The 21,754-nt window shown below is 35.8% G+C and overlaps 2 protein-coding genes and 1 long non-coding RNA gene across 5 annotated transcripts in view; 1 reads left to right on the top strand and 2 right to left on the bottom strand.

Moving 5' to 3' along the window:
* scarb2b (scavenger receptor class B, member 2b) overlaps window positions 1-6,521 on the bottom strand; it is a 30,633-nt gene extending 24,112 nt beyond the window's left edge. Inside the window, exon 1 of the mRNA XM_048165435.1 lies at window positions 6,139-6,521. Coding sequence (XP_048021392.1) covers window positions 6,139-6,261 — 123 coding nt within the window. The 5' untranslated portion in view covers window positions 6,262-6,521. The remainder of the gene's footprint in view (window positions 1-6,138) is intronic.
* Window positions 6,522-8,498: 1,977 nt separating this feature from the next.
* LOC125252430 lies at window positions 8,499-20,296 on the bottom strand. 3 transcript variants are annotated; one of them, XR_007181225.1, is made up of 7 exons: window positions 20,200-20,296; window positions 19,671-19,713; window positions 16,580-16,634; window positions 12,378-13,686; window positions 12,121-12,259; window positions 10,938-11,042; window positions 8,499-10,829 (listed from the first exon to the last, which is right to left on the bottom strand). It is a non-coding gene; the product is annotated as an uncharacterized LOC125252430 (long non-coding RNA). The 3 variants fall into 3 exon arrangements; XR_007181223.1 differs by having other exon boundaries at window positions 12,121-13,686; XR_007181224.1 differs by lacking the exon at window positions 12,121-12,259 and having other exon boundaries at window positions 13,522-13,686.
* LOC125252429 (liver-expressed antimicrobial peptide 2) lies at window positions 16,744-20,823 on the top strand. Its single transcript, XM_048165730.1, has 3 exons — window positions 16,744-17,037; window positions 18,515-18,657; window positions 20,221-20,823. The coding sequence occupies exons 1-3, from the start codon at window positions 16,978-16,980 to the stop codon at window positions 20,258-20,260; spliced, it is 243 nt and encodes an 80-aa protein (XP_048021687.1). The 5' UTR covers window positions 16,744-16,977; the 3' UTR covers window positions 20,261-20,823.
* Window positions 20,824-21,754: the final 931 nt, after the last annotated feature.

Here is a 21,754-nt window from a genome sequence, read left to right as displayed (position 1 = left end):
TATGTAAAATATATGTTGTAAAATATAAAAGCAAAACTTGTTATCTTTAGTTACATTATTTTTTATGGTATGTTTTATGTTGTTTTCTAAATTATAAACATAACATGACATGTTTTGTTGTCATATGTAATGCTTTGCTATAATTTATGATATTTTTATAATATAAAACACAACAAAAAACACAACAAAACATGTTAAGGTATCCTTTGCTATGTTTTATAACAACATAAAAATACGACATAACATAAAAAAACAATGTTCTGTTTTGTTAACTTTTTGTTTTATGTTGTTTTATTACAACATGTGTTTGTTCAGTTTAGAGACTGTCAGCTTTGAGCTCATTTATGTGACCTGCTCCTCAAACGTACGTATAACATTTCAAATGTTCTCTTGCAGGGAAATGGACCAAAAACATACATGTTTTATGTTGTATTATGTTTTAGGTAATGTTTTGCTGTAATGTTTTATGCTGTAAAATATAAAACATAACAGCAAAACAACATGCTATGTTATGTCATTCATCACACTAGAAATAGAAGTTAAAACTGAGCACATTGCATTATAGGATACAGTCTTTAGGCCATTCAGGTGTCACCTGATCCAAATGCGCTACATTATTGCATACTCAAATGTAACATTTCTAAATTCCTCAAATTCTAATGAAGTTCATTCTGCCTCCAGATCAGTAGAACTTCAGCCAAAGAACCAGCAGAAACATGAAAGTACAATATGAAAGATACTCAACCATGATGGTAATTATTAGATACTCTGTTACCAGACCATCTGAATTCACCCACACATCGCACTGGGTCAAACGCAACACTCAGATAACCTCTAACCAGCCTGTCGAGCGGGGTGATTGGACCCTTGAGGTGTGTTGAGACATTGACCCATTCCCGTTTGCCAGAAAACAGGCCAGAGATCACAAACAGCACAGCTTTAACTAGTGACTCAGGGGCGTTTGTAGAAGTTTGATTAGTCACTGGGGCACAGACCTTAACATATATTTATACAGTACATACACATTTGTAGTGGTTCAACAAAAGTCTCTGAGGAGGAACTGTAATTCAGAACTTCACCAGATAAAGATAGTCATCTTCTCACTTGAGCAGAAACTCTAATGACGGTTAACCACAAACAGTTTACTATATTAATAATTTGAGCACCCATTTCTCACATTTATAAATAGAGATGTTTGCTTGGAAAACAGAACTGACACTAAATTCGACACTACAATCACAATAATGGTGTATATATATATATATATATATATATATATATATATATATATATATATATATATATATATATATATATACACACACACACCGATCAGGCCTAACATTATGAGCACTGACAGGTGAAGTGAACAACACTGATTCTCTCTTCATCACGGCACCTGTTATTGGGTGGATATATTAGACAGCAAGTGAACATTTCATCCTCAAAGTTGATGTGTTAGAAGCAGGAAAAATGGGCAAGTGTAAGGATTTGAGCGAGTTTGACAAGGGCCAAATTGTGATGGCTAGACGAACTGGGTCAGAGCATCTCCAAAACTGCAGCTCTTGTGGGGTGTTCCCGGTCTGCAGTGGTCAGTATCTATCAAAAGTGCTCCAAGGAAGGAACAGTGGAGAACCGGCGACAGGGTCATAGGCGGCCGAGGCTCACTGAAGGCTGGCCCGTGTGGTCCAATCCAACAGACGAGCTGCTGTAGCTCAAATTGCTCCAGAAGTTAATGCTGGTTCTGATAGAAAGGTGTCAGAATACACAGTGCATCAGTTTGTTGTGTATGGAGCTGCATAGCTGCAGACCAGTCAGGGAAATGTTGTTACAGTGAATTTAATAGAACACATTCATAAATGTTTAGATAAGACTAAATGATCTGTCATAAACCTCACAGAATGACCCATAATGCCTCAGTGTGAATGAATCGCTTTAACTGAATGTTCTGATTTATCATTCATGGGTTTTTCCAATGGCAGATACTGAGATGAGCAGAGCTGCTGGTATATACCAACCCTTCTGTTGATTGGCCAAGCGAGCACAGTTAAAGGCTGATAATCTCAAAATGGTTGATTTATATCGGCCTACCTCGTTTCAATGATGTGTCCAATGATAACACTACACAATCTGAACAGACTTGTTACTGCATTCAACATCTAAACCACATTTAAATTACTAACCTGTCAGCAAAAGTACATTATGAATCTCAACATCACAATGAGTTTCTTCCCTATTAAACCACTGAAACTCACACACACACACGTGAGGCTGGACTGAATGACCTCTCATTAACACACACACACACCTCACAGATCACATGACCATCAGCTCACACTCATTCCTGAAATCAACTGGGGCAACATTTCTTTTTTCTTCAATTCTTTTCTCATGAAAATTTCCAGCCAAGACCTCTAGAAAAAATGCTGAAGTATTCGTCCAGAACAATGACGTGTTTATACTAATCTAAGCTTCACTGCTATTTAACACTCTTTCAATGGCCAAAAGAGTATATTAATTATATGCCAAACTCCAGACTGACTGTATGGTGCCAGCAGGGAAAAACATGCTGAATGCATTTTATTAAATGCAACTAACCATATAGTCGTGCATAGTTAGTAAAATAACCGGAAAACACTTCAGATATGTTTTGGTGCTTATGTCAATGAAAGATACAACTTAGCAAACACCACTAAGTACAATGTTTGTTCTTAACAGACGGATGTGGGGAACAAACCGTTGATTTTCTCCTCCTCAGGCCTGTACCTTCATCTGTAGTTTGTGGATAGTGTTTGACTATCTGTAGAACTGAAGGAATGAGGTCAGACACAACCCAGAGTCAGACACACTGACGGCCACAGCCACAAACTGAGTGAGCGTACTACTAGTTGCCCAAAAAGTCTTCATAATATCTTAATGTGACAATAAATTCAGTGCTTTTCTAACTGAGAATAACCATGGCCGAAAGATTTTTTTAGAATGTTTTTTTAAAGAATCCTTTGAAACTTTTTGGCATAAAGAGTTCTTTAAAATTGAGTCGAGAACCCAAGAGTTCTATTTAGAACCACACTGAAACGTTTTGGCGTAAAGTGTTCTTTAAAATTGAGTCGAGAACCCAAGAGTTCTATTTAGAACCACACTGAAACTTTTTGGCGTAAAGTGTTCTTTAAATTTGAGTCGAGAACCCTAGAGTTCTATTTAGAACCACACTGAAACTTTTTGGCGTAAAGTGTTCTTTAAAATTGAGTCGAGAACCCAAGAGTTCTATTTAGAACCACACTGAAACGTTTTGGCGTAAAGTGTTCTTTAAAATTGAGCAGAGAACCCAAGAGTTCTATTTAGAACCACACTGAAACGTTTTGGCGTAAAGTGTTCTTTAAAATTGAGCAGAGAACCCAAGAGTTCTATTTAGAACCACACTGAAACTTTTGGCGTAAAGTGTTCTTTAAAATTGAGCAGAGAACCCAAGAGTTCTATTTAGAACCACACTGAAACGTTTTGGCGTAAAGTGTTCTTTAAAATTGAGTCGAGAACCCAAGAATTCTATTTAGAACCACACTGAAACTTTTTGGCGTAAAGTGTTCTTTAAAATTGAGTCGAGAACCCAAGAGTTCTATTTAGAACCACACTGAAACTTTTTGGCGTAAAGTGTTCGTTAAAATTGAGTCGAGAACCCAAGAGTTCTATTTAGAACCACACTGAAACGTTTTGGCGTAAAGTGTTCTTTAAAATTGAGCAGAGAACCCAAGAGTTCTATTTAGAACCACACTGAAACTTTTTGGCGTAAAGTGTTCTTTAAAATTGAGTCGAGAACCCAAGAGTTCTATTTAGAACCACACTGAAACGTTTTGGCGTAAAGTGTTCTTTAAAATTGAGCAGAGAACCCAAGAGTTCTATTTAGAACCACACTGAAACGTTTTGGCGTAAAGTGTTCTTTAAAATTGAGCAGAGAACCCAAGAGTTCTATTTAGAACCACACTGAAACTTTTGGCGTAAAGTGTTCTTTAAAATTGAGCAGAGAACCCAAGAGTTCTATTTAGAACCACACTGAAACTTTTGGCGTAAAGTGTTCTTTAAAATTGAGCAGAGAACCCAAGAGTTCTATTTAGAACCACACTGAAACGTTTTGGCGTAAAGTGTTCTTTAAAATTGAGTCGAGAACCCAAGAGTTCTATTTAGAACCACACTGAAACTTTTTGGCGTAAAGTGTTCTTTAAAATTGAGTCGAGAACCCAAGAGTTCTATTTAGAACCACACTGAAACGTTTTGGCGTAAAGTGTTCTTTAAAATTGAGTCGAGAACCCAAGAGTTCTATAGAACCACATTGAAACTTTTTTCCAAGAGTGTTCCTGTCACTTTCCTGTCACTCAAAACAAAACAAAACAAAAAAACAAAACAAAACAAAACAAAAAACAAAAACAAAACAAAACAAAACATGAACCAGAATTCATGCAGATAGTCAAAAGTCTCCAGTATGAACCATGTGGACAATCAGATACATCTTAGATGGGCAGCATGTGTGTGATTTCCTCTTCCAAACATCTGCTGAACATGACAGCAGATGAAAGCAGAGGTTTATCTGAGGAGTTTGATGTCTCGGATATAATCAACAGACGCCTCTAAACATGGGCGGCTCAAACCGTCTCCATGCCCGGAGCGTCCGACCACTTCAATCAGGACGACCCGCGCAACGTTATTCTCAGCTGTGGGCTGAACTTAAGATGGTAAATTGCTACTCTGCTGAAAGAACTTCAACTTACACTAAAATCAGAATTTGCTTGTAGTTTTAGTGCTGCACTGAAAGAAAAATAGGAGTAGAAATATCTTTCACTCAGAAATTGCAAGTCAATTTCACTAAATAATTACAAAGAAACGGCAAGTAACATATGAAAAAAGTTCCCCATAAGGTCAAATTTAACTGGTATTACTATCTATGTAGGGATATATTAGTCCCCATAACGTAGGGAATACCAGGACCCCCCACACACACACACTCACCACTGTGACACACATCACATTCAGAAAACACACACAATGTGTTTCCTGTTCCTGCAGCCTATGACATTTATATGCAAACAGAGCAATGGTATCTGCTGTTAAAGCTCAAGGCAGTCAGAACGCATTTGAATGGTTGATTTGACACTAACATTATGTGCAAAAAGAATTAGATTTCAATACGAAAATGAATAAATTAGAAGTCAATATGAGCGGTTTATGTTCCTGATGACTTCACAAACTCCTGCTGATCGTTCTCTACTTTGTCTGACAAACGATCATGTGATGTGATTTCTGCAGACGCCACATTTATACGAAGCTCTAAGAGGAAGAAAACACGTGGACGCGGCTGCCGAATGTGGTGAAGACAGAAACACAGAGCACTTGTTACATGTCACTCTCTGATTACACAGAATGAGTGTATGAGCACATGCTCGACTAACAGCTTGAACACATTCAAGCTTGTTTCCCGCCACTGGATCTTTCAGAAACTACACTCTAAAAAAATGCTGGGTTGTTTCAACACGTGTTTGGGTCAAATATGGACAAATTTAACTGGTGGTTTTCATTCTTTAATTAAATTTTAAACCCAACGGTTAGGTTTGCCCATATTTCACCCAGACATGCACACTAAAAAAAAGTGATTGTAATATAGTATAGTAATTTTTAAATAATAGTTGGGTTAAATAAAACCGCCCAGCATGATGGGCAACCATTTAACCCAACCGCTGGGTTAAAACAACCCAATCGCTGAGTTTATACATTTTCAACCCAACTTGGTTTGTTTTTAACCCAGCATTTTTTAGAGTGTGGGGTTTGTGAGTTGATGAAATGGTATTAATTTAATTAAAATTAAAATAAATAAATAAAAACAATCAATATAAAATCCCTAAAAATTAAATAATAAAAATTAAAATGAATAATTAAACACTTACAAAAAATTAAATAAATCATAAAACATTTAAAAATGTAAATAATCAGTACAAAATACTCACTAAAGATTAAAATAATAATTAAAAAATGAAAATAATCAATATAAAACGTACAAAAAATAAATCATAAAAATGTAAAATTATAATGAAACAAAAGAATTATGAATAAGACACAAGCACTAATAAACTTGAGATGAAAACAGACTCTTACTCTCTTCAGCTTGTTGTGGATCAAGGTCTGGAAAACTCCGGACACAAACAGGGCGACTCCTGTGACCAGGAGAAGAGCGCCGAGGATTCCAGACGTGAACATGCAACAGGAGCCTTTCCTCATGGTGCAGGTGTAAATAAAGCTGAGGCTGATGGAGCTGAAAGTCTGATTCCACTGCTACAGCAGCTGGACGTGTGTGTGAGTTTCTCCTCCTAAACACACACACACACACACACACACACACACACACAGTGTTGAATGTTCAGCACTTGCAGCAGATTTGCATGAGATAATAAATCAGCTGCTGTGTGTTCACTGCGACTGGCTCCTGTAATAGTATTTGCTCCAGAAGCTCTTCAGAGGAGTAAACACGATCCAGCGGGCGGCTCAGTATTTGAATGAATGAGTGCAGTGTCACCGAGAGTGGGAGGGAACTGAGAGAGAGAGAGAGAGAGAGAGAGAGAGAGAGAGAGAGAGAGAGAGAGAGAGAGAGAGAGAGAGAGAGTGTGTGTGTAGGAGGGTCTGTGTTTAGATTCTTATGCATGTATCAAGGTGACCGACTGTTTTAGTTCTTCAGCCAGATATAACTGGACCTTCTGTTATGTGTAAATTCACAACTCACATTCAGATCACATTTCACCACCAAAATCAAAAACAAACTCTAAAAAGATGTTTTGCAAATAATATTTGTGTTTTTTTTTTCTTATAAACACAAAAGACAGCTCTGCATTTCTCTAGCTTACTTCTTAATCTGCCATTGTGTATGATGAATATTGTTTGGCACTTTGACAAATTACATAAAATGTACAAAATACAAACCAAATGCAATGAAAACAAAGGATTTAACAAATGTGACGTACATAAATTATATTTTGCATAAAGAAAATTAAACATGTTTTGACATAATTGTGACATTGTTTATAAAAACGTAATTAATTCTGATTAATGAATTTTATTTATTTACACACATACATACACACAACCTGAATTCTGGAAATGTTGCGACGTTTTTTAAATTTGAATAAAATGAAAACTAAAAGACTTTCAAATCACATGAGCCAATATTTTATTCACAATAGAACATATATAACATAACAAATGTTTAAACTGAGAAATTTTACACTTTTATGCACTAAATGAGCTCATTTCAAATTTGATGCCTGCTACAGGTCGCAAAATAGTTGGCACGGGGGCAAAAAAAAAAAGCAAGACATTTTTAAAAGATTCAGCTGGGAGAACATCTAGCAACTAATTAAGTTAATTGATATCAGGTCTGTAACATGATTAGGCATAAAAGGGATGTCTTAAAGAGGCTGATTTTGGAATACTTTAAAAACAATGTTCCTCAACGTCAAATTGCACACATCTACAGTGCATAACATCATCAAAAGATTCAGAGAAACTGGAGAAATCTCTGTGCGTAAGGGACAAGGCCGAAGACCTTTATTGGATGCACGTAGTCTTCGGGCCCTCAGAAGATACTGATTGTGTCAATGACATTACTAAATAGGCCCAGGAATACTTCCAGAAACCGGTAAACACAATCCGCCGTGCCATCTGCAGATGCCAACTAAAGCTCGATCATGCAAAAAGGAAGCCCTATGTGAACACGGTCCAGAAGCGCCATTGTGTCCTGTGGGCCAAGGCTCATTTAAAATGGACTGTTTCAAAGTGGAAAAGTGTTCTATGGTCAGACGAGTCCAAATTTGACATTCTTGTTAGAAATCACAGACGTCGTGTCAGCGTGTTATCAGCGTTCAGCACAAAAGCCAGCATCTCTGATGGTATGGGGGTGCATAAGTGCATACGGTATGGGCAGCTTACATGTTTTGGAAGGCACTATGAATACTGAAAGGTATATAAAGGTTTTAGAGCAACATATGCTCCCCTCCAGACGCCTTCTCTTTCAGGGAAGGCCTTATGTATTTCAGCAGGACAATGCAAAACCACATACTGCAGCTATTACAACAGCATGGCTTCGTCGAAGAAGAGTCCGGGTGCTGAATTGGCCTGCCTGCAGTCCAGATCTCTCACCTATAGAGAAAAATATGTCAAAGATGACCACGACTCTTCAGCAGATGGAAACCTATATCAGGCAAGAATGGGACCAAATTTCAACACCAAAACTCCAGAAACTCATAACCTCGACGTCCAGACGTCTTTACACTGTTTTGAAAAGAAGAGGAGATGCTACACCATGGTAAACATGCCCCCATCCCAAATATTTTGAGACCTGTAGCAGGCATTACATTTGAAATGAGCTCATTTTGTGCATAAAATTGAAAAATTTCTAAGTTTATATTTATATATTATATATATATCTATATATCTATATATATATATATATATATAGAGAGAGAGAGAGAGAGAGAGAAAGAGAGTGTTAAAACCACAAGAAAGAGATTTTGGGGGTAAAATGTGTTTAAATGTTTAAATATAAAATGGTGCTAAAACAGGTTTCATTTTCTTTGTGACTTTGAGGTGAAACGTTGATTTTTGATATGTTTCATGACGTGTTAAAGAACTTGATGTTGATATTAATGCATTTGTGGGAAAATTTGCAGTATGCATTTTCCATTTTCCTTTAACAGGGCGTGTAATGCACAAATCTTTAAATGTTTGAAGAAATACTCAAATATTTAGCAAGACATGCTTGTACAGAGAAACCGTTTTCCACACAGAGCTGTTTAATTAAACATCCAGCGAGACAAAACAGCTGAAAACTTCATAAACAAACCCTGTGCAAGTCTAGGACTCTCTCTCTCTCTCTCAATGATCAGAACTTCTATGGTTCTCATTTTTTGTGAACTCTGTGGCATTTCATGGTCTTTATTAAGAAATATGGGAACTCTGCACCATGTCACGGCGAATGCCAGAGGAAGTATGTGACCTATGCGTGTCATATAGGCTAAAGAAGAAAGATCCACCCTGACCTCTCTTCACCGGACACACGCAGGGCTCAGTGGAAAACATCTGCGGATCCAGGCGTGGACGGACCGCTCAGAGAGAAAGCGAGGAGGAGTGGAATATGTTTGTGAAAGAACTGCATGTGGAGGTCAATGGAGCACAAAGTCACGAGACTTAAAGGGTCAAACGCCTACAGATATTAAAGAGGACCTGGTACACCCTTATACAAAGTCTTAAGAGTGTTTTCGGGCTCTACTAGAACAGGTTTTATTACTGAATATTAATGATCTTTTTTGAAGTATCAAATACTGTAAATACCATGGTACACGGTTAAGTTCAGTACTGTACCTTATGATATACCACAGTACTTATTTTTAAAACATTATTCAGACATTTTCTGATTTTTGCAGTCCAAAATGACTCAATCTGCTGTGGCATTTCTCAAAAACTGAGTGACATTTTGCAGCATTTTTCTATTATTTTGCAATGAAAACACACCAATAATCATCATACATTTATGTAATTAGTATTAGTGACTGTACTAGCCATCCATAAAGAATCGCCCCCTTTAGTTACTGTTGCTACGTCCGACAAGCCATGCCGCTCTCTCACCACACATCATAATATCACGCAGTGAAAAATACATCGCGGAGCAAAGAGGACACTGACAGACAAGACAGAGAAGGTTACTTTTGATATGAAACAAAATTTTGTCATTTTTAAAGAAATTAATGATCGTTTTAGCGTCCCAGTTCAAGCAGCTTGTGAACCGATCATCTCTTCCTGTTAGTTCATTTATAGCATCAAATAAACATGAATGAACATCAGAAGGTATGTTGTTTCGATCGCGGAAAGATGTCAGTACACATCTTTTTCAAGTTCAAGTCTACCGACGTTAATCTTCTAACTCCAGACTGCTTTCTCGGACAAAACGGTGGATTCGGTGTTCTGATTGGTTCGATCGCCTGTCAATCAAACTCACGGCGAAAGGTCAGTTAGCAATAAATATTTTTGTGCATGATGACTGAAAACAGCTGTGGTCAATACAGGTGCGCAATTTGTTATATAGGCATACATTTGTTATATAATAATGTGTTTGCGCTCAGAATCATGGATTTTAATTAGCTAATATTGTTTTTTGGCAAAAAAAATATATTCAAATATTTGCATTATTCTTGTGACCAATTCTGGAGGGAATGAATATTATTGAACCCCATTTATCAAGAGTTTTCAGAATTTGTCCTAGTGAGGAAAATAAAAATGAATACAAAGAATATGACAAATAAATAATGCAAACATTTTATTTTTGCGTAAAGAAAATGAAACCTGTTTTAGGATCACTAAGATTTTGTTTTCCATCGTGACGTTATGTACAAGTCAATTAAGGTCAAGCTGGCATTTCAGGACAGTTGCGCGTGAGTCAGAACTCTCACTCCGTCTTCTGTGAGTACAGAAGTCATGTGTGTGAGAAGTGAAAGGTCAGTTCAGAGGTCACACCCTGTGCTTGCTCTTTCACCTGAATTCTCTGGGATCATGTGATGCAGCGTCCAGAAGAATGGAGCACTTCCTCTTCACAGGTGATTAGAGTCAGACATTCCAGAACAGCAGGAAACTGTGGTTACCTCTGGCCTCCATACAGCCCATAATCACACCGACTCACCTCTCAGTGCAGGGTTGAAGAATCATGTGATCATCAGGCGAGGACGTCTGACGCCTCCTGCTGGTGGACATGAGAGAAGCGTCACTGCGCTGGGAGAACATCAAGAGAATTTTGGGATACTTCACTAAAAGAAAAAAAATATTTTCTTGTAAAACATACTCCAATAATCTTCTTTTTACAGTGTATACTGAGTATTTCCATTAATAACAGCAAGTTGAGAATCCTCACAAACCTGATCAACTCAGATTTACATGAGGAGGATGATCAAAAGCTCATTTATCTTCTTCACGGAGCTTCAGTGGTGTGGACGGAGTTGGAGGTGTTTGTATTCTGTTCACTGTGTGTGAAAACCACAGACATCTTTTATTCAAACAATCTAGCGCTGTCGTCAAGGGGACGAACAGGAATGTCCCAGGTCCTGTGACGAGGGGCCCCACTAAGGTCCTTTACAGTACAGTCTGATTACTGGGCACAGGAGGGGGTCCCATAATAATGAGCTCTCGGTCTGACGGCTCCAAAACAACCAATGAGTTCTTCAGTATATATATATATATATATATATATATATATATATATAAAAATTCAATATTCACTGGTTATTTATTTTTATATTACAGGGCAAACAGCTGTTTTTTTAGTATGAAATTCTCAATGATTCTGATTTTTATTACTTTAACAGAAATTAAAAGCAGTACAACAGATAAAACAAGTTATATAAACACTTTAAATTTAAATACAAATTATTAAGTTATAAATTAATTAATATAAAATTATTCATATTAAAATATTAATATTAAATTATAATAATAATATTAATCAATAGTATTTATATTAATTCTATAAATACTATTGATTAATATTATTATTATAATTTAATATTATTTAATATAATCTAATTTTATAAAATTTATTTTTAAAAATTACCAAAAAAAAATCAACAAATTATACACAAAATTAATATATTTAAAATTATATAAAATATGCAACATTAACATACTAATAAAGTAATGCAAATATAACTCATTCGGATTACTATAATGTGGAATATATAAAGTTTGTATAAGAATTTCTTTGATCAAAAATACAGTAAAAACAGTGAATATTATTATTACAATTTAATGTTACTGTTTTCTATGTGAATATATTGTGAAATGTAATTTATATCCAGTGATCAAAGCTGAATTTTCAGCATCATTACTCCAGTCTTCAGTGTCACATGATCCTTCAGAAATCATTCTAATATTTAAAATAATATATAATTTTTTTCAAATTAAATGGGATCCAAAGTGTGCTGTGAGTAAAAACACACGTGACCATATTTGCAACATAAACAGTAATATGCTCTGATGCGTCCAGTGAAGCTCCGCCCACTCCCCTGTCAATCATTCACTATATTTAGCAGATTCTAAACTTACATTCACTAACTGAAGGCTTTGAAGGTGAAAATCAGAGTCCGATCAAAGGAGCACGAGGTCCTGGAGCAGAAATGTCACCCGTTAATAGCAATGAAAGCTGAGGAGGATGGGGCCTCTAGATCAGATCCTCATTGTGTTTCTTTCAGGAGGAGACGTGTTCACACATGACCATGAAACAACAATAGACGTTTAGGGGCCCAGATGAGATACATGAAACAAACAGAGGCCCGTGTGTTCAAGTCATTTATAGGACTAACCAGTCTTTCTAAAGAAGTGAGGAGTTTTCCAGGACAGGAATGTCTCTATACCCACAATCCCAGACGATAAACACACAAACACACTCACTAGGGCTTCTGGGGGGTCCAACGTTTCTGGGGGTTAATTTTGGGAAGCACTTCCCGGTATTCAGAAACACAATGATGGGAATGTCTGGGTAGTATGTAAAGACAAAGACGTATATATATGTATATATATACAGTGCTGTAGTGCACACAGAAAAACATGAGCTCACGCTTATTCTGATCTCCTTTAAACTAGTTCTAACAAAAAACATGCTTGCGTTCTTATTAGAAAACATGATTTTATTATTTGGTTATTTGATTGTTAAGGGAACATTCTATTATATCATTCTTCAAACATGATGGGAACGTTACATTTAAACATTCTAAAAAACGTTAGAGGAACGTCCAACGTTCCATGAATGATGTATAAATAATATTTGTGTGCTAACGTTATTAAAAACCAGAAAACTTTGAACAAACGTTGTATTTTAACTGAACGTTATTGTTATAACTGAACAAAACCTCACAGGTTTCATAATTTTCAATATCACAGTATAGCGAATTAATATCTCGAAATGATTTATGAATTAATATCGAACACTAAAAGTAAATCCAAACTTAACTGGACACTCGTGTTAAACATTATATACTATATAGCAAATCTCAACTGCTTAATTGTTAAATCGTCAAAAACTATATATTGAAATTGTATATATATAGTAGTGTATGTCCTACTTTACTTTGTACATACAGTACACTCATGTAAAGCGATATATATAGCCTAATAAATAGAAAATCTTGGTTGGATGATTGTTTATAGTCCATGTAGGATGGTTGGCTGTCAATGTTTTTATTGTTCATCAGCTGTTCCAACAATATTGTGGTATGAATCTTATATTTAGAACAATTTTTATATCATCATGTGAACGGGCCATAAGGCATGAAGATATTATAAATATTAACCTCATGATTTCATGCACAGCTGCTTTGAAAGAATATGTATTGTGAAAAGCACTATATAAATAAATTTGACTGACTGACAGTTTGAGTCTGTTTCCCCTCGGTGGGACAGTTCGTGCAGTTTCACAGAATGAGGTTTACCATCACGTATAGCCTTTACCTGAATTCTCTGAGACCATGTGATGCAGCAGAATGGACCACTTCCTGTTCATGGGTTATCTGAGTCAAAACATCCCAGAACACCAGGAAACCCGTTACCATGGTTACCCACCTGCCCATAATAGCACTGAACTCTAAGTGAAGGGTGTGTCTGGATCAACAGCATCTAAATGACAGACAATACTTCATTAATGACATCACTAATCATGCAAATTTAATAACTTCACATAAGCACTAATACAGAATCAAATGAAACAGCCACTGATTCCAGTGAAGAGTCTGGCCTTAAAGGTCCCGTTCTTCGTGATCCCATGTTTCAAACTTTAGTTAGTGTGTAATGTTGTTGTTAGAGTATAAATAAAATCTGTAAAATTTTAAAGCTCAAAGTTCAATGCCAAGCGAGATATTTTATTTAACAGAAGTCGCCTACATCGAACGGCCAGTTTGGACTACATCCCTCTACTTCCTTCTTTAATGACGTCACTAAAACATTTTTTGACTAACCTCCGCCCACAGAAATACACAAGAGTTGCGTTTGTAGAGTGTGTTTGTCGCCATGTCGTCGAAACGCTGTTATTTTCATCCCGCAGTCCAATCACCGGGTCTGATTCCGGCTCAAATTGATAGGGTAAAATTAAAGACGTGTTTACAATAACACTGAGCGTGTGCATCTCCACGTTATGGTAAGAGGCGTGACCTTTAAGGGCACGGAGTTCGCTAAGCTGCCGAATCACAACACAGGAACCGCTGGCACAATCAGAACTCGTTACGTATTTCTGAAGGAGGGACTTCACAGAACAAGGAAGTCATCAGCCCGTTTTTATGACAGTGGAAACTGCGGTATACAGATAAGTAAATTATGTGAAAAATACTGTTTTTTTTACACGCGAAACATGAACACGTTATATCGCACACTATAAACACAATCAAAGCTTCAAAAAACCACGAAAAATGGGACCTTTAAACACAGAAATATAATCAGTGTTGTGGGTACAAGTTACATAATCAGATTACTTTTTTCAAGTAAATAGTAAAGTAATGCATTACTTTTACATTTACAATAAAATATGATACTTTTTTTTTATTACAAATCAATCAAACAAACAAGAAAGCCCAGACAGGGTGAGAAAAAGTAACGCAAAAGTAACGTATCAGATTACTTTCCATAAAAAGTAACTATGTACTGCAATTAGTTACTTTTTTTTTAGGGAGTAACGCATTATTGTAACATTACTTTCAAAAGTAACTTTCCCCAACACTGAATATAATAATAATAAATATTTAGAAGTTAAAAACAGCAAAATCGCACAAGCTCATAATTACTCAGTATCTCTTAGTACAGGTTTAGATCCACAGCTAGTAATACTGGTAGTCCAAAAGTGGACACTAACGAAACATTTTACTCTCTGTCACTGTATTTAAGTACGCTATTATTTTTAGATTTTAATATCTGTACTCATTTCATTTTTATAATAAATAAATTATACATTTATGTGAAAACTATATAAATTCCTTGTATAAATTCAATAATTTTATCCCTTAAAACTCATCTTTGATCACCAAAATTACATATTTAAATGTTTTTTTCCTGTGAAAAAAATAATTTTTTAATGTCTTAAAATAGCTTGAATGCAACTACACCCTTGCTTCATTTACTATACATGGATCTTTGAATATGCTAATTAGCCCCGCCTCCACTCACTCGCACGAGCTCAGAGATGCACAATGTCGGACACATAACGGTAATTAATATGATTAGGCTTGTTAAATTCTTTGATATACTAAAGCCCACCAGCACATTGACGTGATTGGTTACCGGCTAGTAGTTTGTGACGTCACAAACACCAGCGATTTCAAACTGCATTTTTGAATCTGCAGTACTCAGCAATGGTGCTGACTTATGAATTTGCACATGGTTTGTCTTAAAGCATATTAAAAACACCACATAGACATATAAACAACATTAAATACTTTCAAAATATTTTCACCACAAGGGGACTTTAAATGTTAATTAAAAGGCAGCAATCAGTATCCGTGTTAAATGTAAAGTCAAAAAAGATGCAGTTCTGTCATTTCAGAGGAGGAAAACACCTGCAGGTATTACGAGAATGTGTGTAAACAACATCATTGTTATCATTATCATGAACAAACCCAAAACTACATCAGAAACTGCATAAAGAAGGCAGTAAATGAACTGGAGTAACGCTGCCCTCTGCTGGACAGGTGAAGCAAACGATCAAACCTCAGCAACAAAAACGCATATTTTATTGTTAGCTGTGACTTATTATTAGCTCTTGTTTATGTCTTTCATCTTGACTCAGTAATGGAGTAAAAGAAAGCTAAAATAACTTTTTTTGGCATCTTTTCCCCTCTCTTAAAGACTACCATTGACTACCGTAGTATTTTTTTTCCTACTATGGTAATCAATGGGGGGCGAGATCTGCTTGGTTACAAACATTCTTCCAAATATCTTCTTTTGTGTTCAGCAGAACAAAGACATTTATACAGGTTTTAACTTGAGGGAGAGAAAATGATGACAGAATTTGCATTTTTGGGTGAACTATCCCTTTAAATCTGCTATCCACATATATATGACTCTGTTATGATAAGATTTATATGATAAACGTTTGGACTAAATTTACGTTTCAAAATAATATTAAAAACATTTAATCATTTTTAAAGGCTTCTTAAAAGCTTGAAATTAGTCAAATATAAAAGATAACACTTTACAATGAGATCCCATTAGTCCCATTAAACTTATTTGTTACAGTATTAATCCTTGTTAATGTTAGTTCACTGTTTGTTAGTTCATATCAGCTCAGGTCCATATATTAACAGATACAACTTTTGATTTTAATAATGTGTTCATAAATGATGTTGACATTAACATCAACTAATGCTGCAGATATTGTTCATCTTATTGTCAAGTGTCTGTCATATTATTACAAAACTTTAATTTTAATATATTTATTAGCATCCCAGGATTGAGCAGAGCTGGAATCTGGACAATTAAGAAGAAAGTTGGATTAATTTGTGTTGATTCATCATTTTAGACTTACATTATACGTATAGGTCTTGAGTTTCCCTGTAAATGTGGATTCTTCATTGGGGATCCTGTGGAAATTTCAAACAGAGCTCAACTTGGACATTGACCAGGTAAACATGAATACAAGAATCATCAGTTTGACTAACAGGAACTCAGTCATTTATTTCATTAGTCTGATCTCAGCAGGACTTGTATTTTAATCTGCTCTTCCACCTCACTCCGTTCGTCTACTCCTGATATGATTTGTCATTTGCAGTCGGTTTGATAAAAGGTCCCGTTACCCTCGCAGACGTGGAGTCGCCCTAATTTCTGTGGTTAAAGTGTCCGCTGATCATTGATCTCTGATACTGTTATCAGCTGTTAATATAAACAGCGTCCAGCTCAATCACTGTCTCACTGGAAAACCTGAACATGATCACAGCAAACCAGCGTCTGCTCGTCCTTCTGCTCGCTCTACTCTTGGCCTTGCAGGTACATCACTTCACAATCACGCGTTTGACGCCGCAAACTAACTGTGGGGAAGATAACCTAAATTATACAGGCAGCATCTAAAATTGTCAACTTTTTGTGCACTGAATGTAAAGCTACAGAGCCCTTAAAGGGACATTGTGGTGGGGGAAATATTTTTTACTCATATTTTTGAATCACCATGTCCCTTTATGGGCTCCGTAGTTCAGAAACGCACGTTTGTCGTGTGGTTTTATAGCCCTAGCTTCAATAAAGCGCTGAAAACAAACTTTACCGAAAACGATCATTTAGACAGTGACAAGAGAAGCATTTTTGTAAAGAGTTGAAGTCTTTGCTCAATGAAAAATTGACAGTTTGTTGACGTTAACTTTCACATTATCCTTTGGAATGCTTATATTATTCAATTTTATTTGTGTAATTTAATACATTTTTCTTTAATTAAATCAAACAAATACCAACTCCTCAACTACTCAATAGTTAATCAGTTACTCAATTAATAGCTGTTAGTACAGGGATTGACTGATAAGCATTTCAACCACTTTTTTTTTTTTAAACTGATATTCATTTGTTTCTCTGTAGTTGGTTTTAAGTTTGCAACATTTGTTCTACTCATAAATGGCACCATAATGCATAAAATTAAATTGTGTCTTAAAAATAAAGCTTCTTTATTGGCATTGATGATGCCATGAAGAACTTTTAACCTTTTCAATCCACAAAAGTGGAAAAATTATTAAAATGTTCTTCACATTTGTCATAAAACACACTATCAGACGCTCAGATGTTAGTTGCAGATGTCACTCTTTCTAAACCGGATCATCTGCATGTAAAAGGTTTCCTCCAGCTGGAAAAACATGGATCTCGTCTTATCAGTTTCCTGTGATTGTACATGAGAACTTTATTCTGTCTTTGTTTGTACATGTACAGTAACACACAGCGATGAGGATCCGAAGGCTTTGGTAAATCATTGTCAGAAGTTGCACAATGTTATGCAAATGTTTGAAAAGAGACCGACCTTGTTGGTTTTCTAAATTTAGTTGCTCAAAAGTCTAAATTTGTAATTTTGGGACACTGACTATCCTTCAGAGTCAATGATATGATGACGTTTAATAAATAACCTTCATCTCTGGATCTCAGTGAACTGAAAGTGCCACGATGAACGGTGAAGTTCAAAACTTCAAATGGGCATGAAAGGGAAGTTGCGCTAGTCTTTTCTTCTCGTATGTTCGAGTGAAGCGGCTTCTGGAAATAGAACAAACATAGGGTGGGGCTTGATTTTGTCTGTGGTGAATTGATTGGATGATTGTGGTTTGCTATTCAAGATTACGAGGAACATGAATTTAAAACAATAATATTGTGAACCGATAAATCATTTAGAATAAACGTATTCCATTAAAAAAAACAAAAAAAAAACAAACAAGAATTGTCTGTTTTGATTTAATGGTGACTTTAACACACATTCTCTCTCTCTGTCTGTCTGTAGGTCCAGTCGGCACCCGTAGATACTGACTGGGCAACTGGACTGATCCATCGGGCCAAACGCTCGTTACTATGGCGCTGGAACACTCTGAAACCCGTGGGTTCTGGATGCAGAGATCACTATGAGTGTGGAACAAACTACTGCAGGTGAAGCACCAACAGGGCCCAATATTAGTTAATGTTAGTTAATGCATTAAAAATGCATTTAAGTTTGACACAATTGACTAAATGTATGTTTCTAAAGTCATTTAATCCCTGAGTTTAAAAAAATGCTTGAAATTAGTCAAATATAAATGGCAACACTACAATAAAGTCCCATTAGTTAATGTTAGTTAAAGGATTCGTTCACTTCAGAATTCAAGTTTCTTGATAATTTACTCACCTCCATGTCATCCAAGATGTTCATGTCTTTCTTTCTTTGTTTTTAAGGAAAACATTCAGGATTTTTCTCCATATAGTGGACTTCACTGGGGTTCAACGGGTTGAAGGTCCAAATGACAGTTTCAGTGCAGCTTCAAAGAGCTCTACATGATCCCAGACGAGAAATAAGAGTCTTATCTAGAGAAACCATCGGCCAATTTCTAAAAAAATAAACACTTATATACTTTTTAACCACAAATGCTCGTCTTGAACTGCTCTGCGATGCGCCACAAATTACGTAATCATGTTGGAAAGGTCACGAGTGACGTAGGAGGAAGTACCGATCTACTGTTTACAAAGCGAACATGCAAAGACTAAGACAAACTTCCTTTACAAAAAAAAAGGTAAAAACGATGAGAAAACAAGATGTTTTTCGCCCTACCACAGTATACTTCCTACGTCACGTGTGTTTCCAACGTGAAACATAACACAGAGCAGTGCATAATGAGCATTTGTGGTTAAAAAGTATATACATTTTTATTTTTTTTTTTTTTAGAAATTGGCCGATGGTTTCTCTAGATAAGACTCTTATTCCTCGTCTGGGATCATGTAGAGCTCTTTGAAGCTGCACCTAAACTGACATATGGACCTTCAACCCGTTGAACCCCAGTGAAGTCCACTATATGGAGAAAAAGTATTTCTAGGTTTGGCAGACATGAATTTCGTAAACCAATAAAGTCATTAATCAATGAAAAATTGACAGTTTGTTTGTTTGTCTCAAATCCTAAGATAGTACTTACTGATGTTTGTTGTTTATCCTCTAGTAAATTATGTCACTTCCTCCTGGAAGAGACAAAAATTACGAGCATCCATTCAAACCAAAGTAGATAAATGATTTGAAATTCACCTATATTTTCACTATTGTGATAAAAGATTGTTGTCTTTTAAAAGGGGGCGTTAATATTTAGTTAAGAGACATAAAAATTATCAAGATTGTGACTAGATCGCCTGAACTATATCGCGTTTTTATGAAAATCAATAATGGAGATTGTCGGTGCTCAGAAGCGCAAAAATATCGTTATGATTGTATCGATATCGACACACAGCCCTAATCACAAAAACACTTTCACACAGAAACCTGAACCTCAGCCTGTACAAAGACAAGATTAGTTTATCACAGAAAAGATTAACTGCTGCGTGAATCAGCAACTCCAGTGCAATTGACGTTTATTATGCTTCACTTCAGCAAGCGGGATTTTTTTTCAAGCCTTTTATATTTTCTTTTTATGATTGTCATTATATTTTTGTCAGTGTTTAAGTTTAACTTACCAACCTTTTCCTCTCTTTCAGGAAACACACGTGCTCATTTAATAAAGCTCTACAGGCGTAGCTGAGGCGACGTTATTCTGGCGCCAAATTCAAATCATGGAAAACAAAATGGCGAATATATGGACCATCCCTCGATTTCTCAAACATCAGGACCTAAATATCAACATCTAAAAACTGTCAGACCTACACGAATCTCAAGACTGTATCCAGGTGAATCTCTCCTAATGTCCAGGTCATAGTAAACTCCAAAATTAAAATAAAATATATATTTAAAATAGAACTTATTTTTTTATTTTGATTTTGGGGTGAAATATGACAAATTCTTGACAGATTCACCCCTTCAGAAACTCAGGAACACGTCTAGAACTCCAGTTTCATCATCAACCACCATTACCAGAGTTGTTTCAGTTGTGCATATCTTGATAACGTGTGAAATATTAACTTTGCATGCTTAGTTTCTGATTCAGATTCAATGAGGCCGATGTTTGATCTGATAAAATACAAACACATATGGCAAAAAATAATCTGTAGCAAATGTATTTCATTATGAGCTGCAGCTTCCAGAAGAATCAGGACTTTATTTATTTTGTAAATATCAGACATAAAGTGAGATGGTGTAACATGCTTTTTTGTTAAAATGTTTTATTGTTTGTCTCATTATCTTGTTACATTGATAGTGCAATACATTTTTTTTAAAAGAAAAACAGAAACTAAAAATGCTCACATGATGAAATAAATTGATAAAAAAAAATAATTTTAAAAACTGAATCATTAACATTCCTTTTTTAAACCTAAAACAGGTGTTGTTGTCTTCATCACTTGCTCTTTATTCATAAGCACATTTCACAATATATAATTACTATGAGCTTTAATTAATATTTCCACCCAGGGAAAAGTTCTCCCAGTAAACGACAGTCACTGTTGCACGTTTACGGTTGAAGTGAAACTGAAATCAGACCACGGTTTCAGGTATTATGTTGTAATATTGTTAACTTCACCAGAAAGAAACAACTAGTCACCCTCATCCCTTTTCAAACCTAAAATACACCATAACCTCCAGCCACCAAACACCTGAACATTATGCACTACAAAAATAAAAGAGAAAATGAACCATGCTGGACATGAGGTTTAATAAACATCAGATAAAAACAAGGCATCTCTGACTGATCAGTGCATGAATTAAATGAATATTGAACATATTGAGACGGTTACTGAGTTCAAGCTGAACCTTCTCAACGCTGTAGTAATACTGAAGCTATGAAACTCTTTACACTGAAAACAAAATGAAGGTTATTTTAGAGTTCAAATCAGTGATCAAGCTCATACCTTTAGTGGCAAAGTCTCTCACTGTACCAGTTTATTGTATATACAGGTTAATAATTGAGTCTAAAAAACATCAAAATCGTGGTTTGCATCAAAGAAAATCACTTAATATGGCAGAAGAGGAGACAAACTTAGTGCAAATACATCACTGCTTCAAATCAAAAATAGTGGTAATTTGGTCAGGAACAGAATTTTGAAACACATAATGATCCTGAACGTTATTGACTGTAAA

This window comes from Megalobrama amblycephala, linkage group LG18, assembly GCF_018812025.1.
Source record: "Megalobrama amblycephala isolate DHTTF-2021 linkage group LG18, ASM1881202v1, whole genome shotgun sequence".
Taxonomy (NCBI): Eukaryota; Metazoa; Chordata; class Actinopteri; order Cypriniformes; family Xenocyprididae; genus Megalobrama; species Megalobrama amblycephala.
Note: the sequence above shows the minus strand (reverse complement) of the source record. Positions and strands in the feature narration are given on the sequence as shown.

What these genes read in the sequence shown, in the direction of transcription:
- LOC125252429 (XM_048165730.1), top strand. Translation starts at nt 16,978, where the DNA reads ATGATCACAGCAAACCAGCGTCTGCTCGTCCTTCTGCTCGCTCTACTC. An exon ending in CTCTACTCTTGGCCTTGCAG is followed by an intron (nt 17,038 to 18,514) that starts GTACATCACTTC and finishes GTCTGTCTGTAG; the next exon opens with GTCCAGTCGGCACCCGTAGA. An exon ending in TGTGGAACAAACTACTGCAG is followed by an intron (nt 18,658 to 20,220) that starts GTGAAGCACCAA and finishes CCTCTCTTTCAG; the next exon opens with GAAACACACGTGCTCATTTA.